Source organism: Sinocyclocheilus anshuiensis, unplaced genomic scaffold (assembly GCF_001515605.1).
Source record: "Sinocyclocheilus anshuiensis isolate Anshui unplaced genomic scaffold, SAMN03320099.WGS_v1.1 scaffold374, whole genome shotgun sequence".
In the NCBI taxonomy this organism is placed as follows: Eukaryota; Metazoa; Chordata; class Actinopteri; order Cypriniformes; family Cyprinidae; genus Sinocyclocheilus; species Sinocyclocheilus anshuiensis.
The window spans coordinates 222,523-226,553 of NW_015546051.1; the positions used below are offsets into that span (position 1 = coordinate 222,523).

General features: G+C 35.1%; 1 protein-coding gene across 1 annotated transcript in view; it reads left to right on the top strand.

Moving 5' to 3' along the window:
- Positions 1-3,636, top strand: part of LOC107699183 (high affinity cationic amino acid transporter 1-like) — a 29,385-nt gene extending 25,749 nt beyond the window's left edge. Inside the window, exons 9-12 of the mRNA XM_016500376.1 lie at positions 135-343; positions 439-575; positions 667-775; positions 2,605-3,636. Coding sequence (XP_016355862.1) covers positions 135-343; positions 439-575; positions 667-775; positions 2,605-2,786 — 637 coding nt within the window. The 3' untranslated portion in view covers positions 2,787-3,636. The remainder of the gene's footprint in view (positions 1-134; positions 344-438; positions 576-666; positions 776-2,604) is intronic.
- Positions 3,637-4,031: the final 395 nt, after the last annotated feature.

The window sequence follows — 4,031 nt, forward strand, 5'->3', positions numbered from 1 at the left end:
ATTTTATTTTATTTTTTTAGAGTAATTAATCTTTATTAAATTAAATGAATTTTATTTATGGTTTTAGTTTTAGTAAATGGTAATAACCCTAATTCATATTAAGGTGTAGACTACTATATATTCCTCCTTCTCAGGTACCAGCCAGAGCAGCCCAGTGTGAATGTCCAGTATCAGAGAGCCAGCTGTCAGGAGGAAACAGAGGCCGAATCCATTAACGAGAGCAGTGCTGGTTTCCTGCCTGGATCTCAAGATCTCTGCACCCTCAGCAACCTTCTGTTCCCCAAAAATGAGGAGCCGTCTTATCTCTCTGGCTTAACTGTCAACATCTGCACCAGTGTATTAGTTCAGACACATGCAGATGCACTTTTGAAATAATCAGTTCACATATTAATTTTAGCAGCCATGATTTCTTCACCGTTTCGCTTCCTCCCACTGCAGGTGTTCTGGTGTGTGTGTTCAGTGTCGTGGCAGTTCAGGGTGGACTTGGGGTTCTTGCCACTCTGGCTGTGGCTTGTTTAATCATCACCATGTTAATATGGCGGCAGCCTGAGAGCAAGACAAAACTGTCTTTTAAGGTAAACAAATACGTGTATGCACACAGAGAGAGTTTTATAATTGCCGTTTATAGCGGTTTGTAAAGACAGGCGGATGTATGTGTGTACGCAGGTTCCTCTGCTGCCGTTCCTCCCCGTCCTCAGCATGTTCATTAATGTGTACCTGATGATGCAGCTGGACAGAGGCACTTGGATGCGCTTCGCCATTTGGATGGCCATAGGTAAGTCAATAAGCATTAGTGCTGGGCGGTATGACCAAAAATGTATATCACGGTATTTTTCAAAATTATACCGGTTTCACGGTACATGATGGTATTTTTTTTCCATGCATGACCGGGTGTTAACCATATTTCCGGTATTCGGTATGAACCGGTATACCGCCCAGCACTAATAAACATGGAAAAATAACTGTAACATTGTGTCTGAACCACACGCAAGGAATCCAGTATTTCCAACAGGACTATGGTGGAAATACCTCGGATCTTCTAGAGGGGTCCGGAGCCATGGTCCCCTGTAAGAAAATGCATTTTGAGAGCAAAATCTTTTCTGTTACCAGAAGTGTAAAAAAAAGTCTTTACATTTCCAAGCTGAATATATTTATTATTATCATTATTAATAACTAGACATTAATGTATTGCTTTTGTAATACAACAAATAATAAAAAAAAAACAATTTCATAATTATATTAATTACTTTACCGTTGACATTTTTCATGTTTTTAGCATTTTTAAGTATCTTATGATCATTTATTTGATCAAACAAATTGTAAATAGTAAAATGTATAGTAACAGTAATAGTGAAATATTATTACAATTCTAAATAACTTTTTAATTTTAATATATTTTAAAATGTAATTTATTCATTTTATGGCAAAACAAGAAACATTTCTTATCGATGTTGAAAACTGTTTTTGCAGCTGAATATTTTGTGGGAACTGTGATAGACTACCATTTAACGGTGTTTGGGATAAGTAAGATTATAAAAAAATACTTTTGTTCCAGAAGGACACATTAAATTGATCAAAAGTGACAGATTTATAATGATAAAGTGATTTCTGTTTCATTTATTTGAAAGAAATTTTGAACTTTCTATTTATCAAATATTTTTGTTTTTGAATGATAAGCAGCAAAAACTAATATTATTATACTAACTTGCACTTTATTATACCCTTGAGCAAGGCACCGAACCCCCAACTGCTCCCCAGGCGCCGCAGCAAAAAAATGGCTGCCCACTGCTCCGGGTGTGTGTTCACGGTGTGTGTGTTCACTGCTGTGTGTGTGCACTTTGGATGGGATAAATGCAGAGCACTAATTCCGAGTATGGGTCACCATACTTGGCCACATGTCACATCACTTTTTTTTTTTTTTTTAATAAAGCAACATTATTAATAACTGAGCACCAATAATAATTGATTTCTGAAAAATCACATGACACTAAAATTGGAGTTATGACTGCTTTGCATTACATGAATAAATTGCCTTTTAATATATATTCAAATAGAAAACTTTTAAATTGTAATATTTCACAATATTATTGTTTCTACTTCATTTTTGATCACATAAATGCAGTCTTGATTGAGCATAAGAGACTTCTTTAAAAAGAAAACGTAAAAATCTTAATTTCTTTATTTCTTCATCTTGCAAGAGTTAAGATTTTGTGACAATAGCTTTACAAATGCTTCCCATTACAAATCTAGTGAAATGCTGTAAACTACTGTCCACAAAAGTAGAATAAATGATGCAACTGCCAAAAGAAAGTATTTCAAATTCCCAAAAGCATGTTAAACTCTCAGCACATGCAGAGATGGAGTTCACTGTCTTTACTGTGAACCTAGATGCTGTAAACACTGGAACAGGAGCTGCTCACGTGTAAATGAACACAGTGCTGCACTTCATGCTGAAACAGCACAACAGACGATATACTTAATTCAGACACACTATGCCATAACTTTCAAATTTGTTGCGTATAACATCACGTCTAGTTATGATAGTGAAACAGAAAACAAGTACAAGGTATTCTGCTCTCCTTGACCTTCTTTGTTTCTTTCTAGGTTTTGTTATTTATTTTTGCTATGGGATCTGGCACAGCACAGAGGCGGCCTTGGCCAGTAACGACACAGAAGACATCAAAACCTTCAAACCGACAATGACAAACAAACCAGCCACACCTGAGAAAGAGGCTTTCTTGAGTGACGGTATTAGTGCCAGAGCAGAGGAGAGCAGTGACCCTTGAGAAAACACTTGAAATACCCTGTCACGGATGGCATTATGTGCTCACTATACTTATATGTGACTTACAACAACTGAAACGTCCAAACCGAGAGCTGCTATTGATGTTCAAGACAATGTCCTTTATGTGTTACTGTAGGTCCAAAGAAACTTTAAGCAGCATTACAACATGTGACGATTATTTACCAGATGAATTGCCTGTTATTCAGGTAAAACATGAAGGACAGAATTAATGATTATAATGTGTACTTAAGGATGTACACTGCACTATTAGAACAGTCAGTTGTCTAATTGGTTTATTTTTATCTATTTATATTTGTAGCGTGTTGCTATCAGGCTTTCTAAAAATTATTTTGAGCAAAACGTGTTGCACTGACAATGACTTTTAGTGAATGATACCGGTGCCACTTGTCAGACTTTGAAGCAGTTGCCAAACCGTTGGGATAGGAACATTTCTGTTCAGAGGGATTGTAATGCTTGTTTGTTTGGTCGATTTCCTTTTCATTCAGCTGTTGTGTGCATGTTGATTCTCTGTTAGCTGTTTTACTCTTGCATCTGAAGTTGGGCTAAAAATGTTGTACAGTATTCTTGGATTTTTGTGCATTGTACTTTTATTGTCCGTATTTTAGTCTGTTGATTTGTATAAAAGCAAAAAAAAGCCAAATAATTTGTTATCATGATTGTTTTGATTATGGATAGCGGATCTACCATAAACTGCATTATCTTGTTGACCTTTGCATAAACCAGACTCTGATTTTGCAGACACATTTTTGCGTGTGTCTACATTTTCTGCAGTGTATTTTTAAGTAGTTAAAAAAATATATATATTCGGTTGTTCATGTCAAAATATTTTAAGGGAACTGTATATATATATATATATATACTGTAAATATTTGCTGTTTTTCTTGCAATAAATTATTTTCTTGTTTGTAAAGCGAGTTTTTTTTTTTTAATTTTTGTTGTGCACTGCAGCTATTTAAACTGGTATGATTTAACGTTAAATACTGTAAAATACTTTTACACTGCAAGTGAGCAACGTTGCAAAGACAATTGCTGCAGAGCAAAACTCTTCATTTTTTCACTTTCAAGATTGTCACAGCATTTAAATGTTAACAATTCCAGTTTCAGTACAAGTTTACATTATAAGCACCTGAGTTATTCACTTTAGTTTGTAAATTGATAAAAAAAAAAACATTCCAGGCTCTTACATGTTTAATCAATTAATCTCTTCCCTTTCTACTTCTGCCAC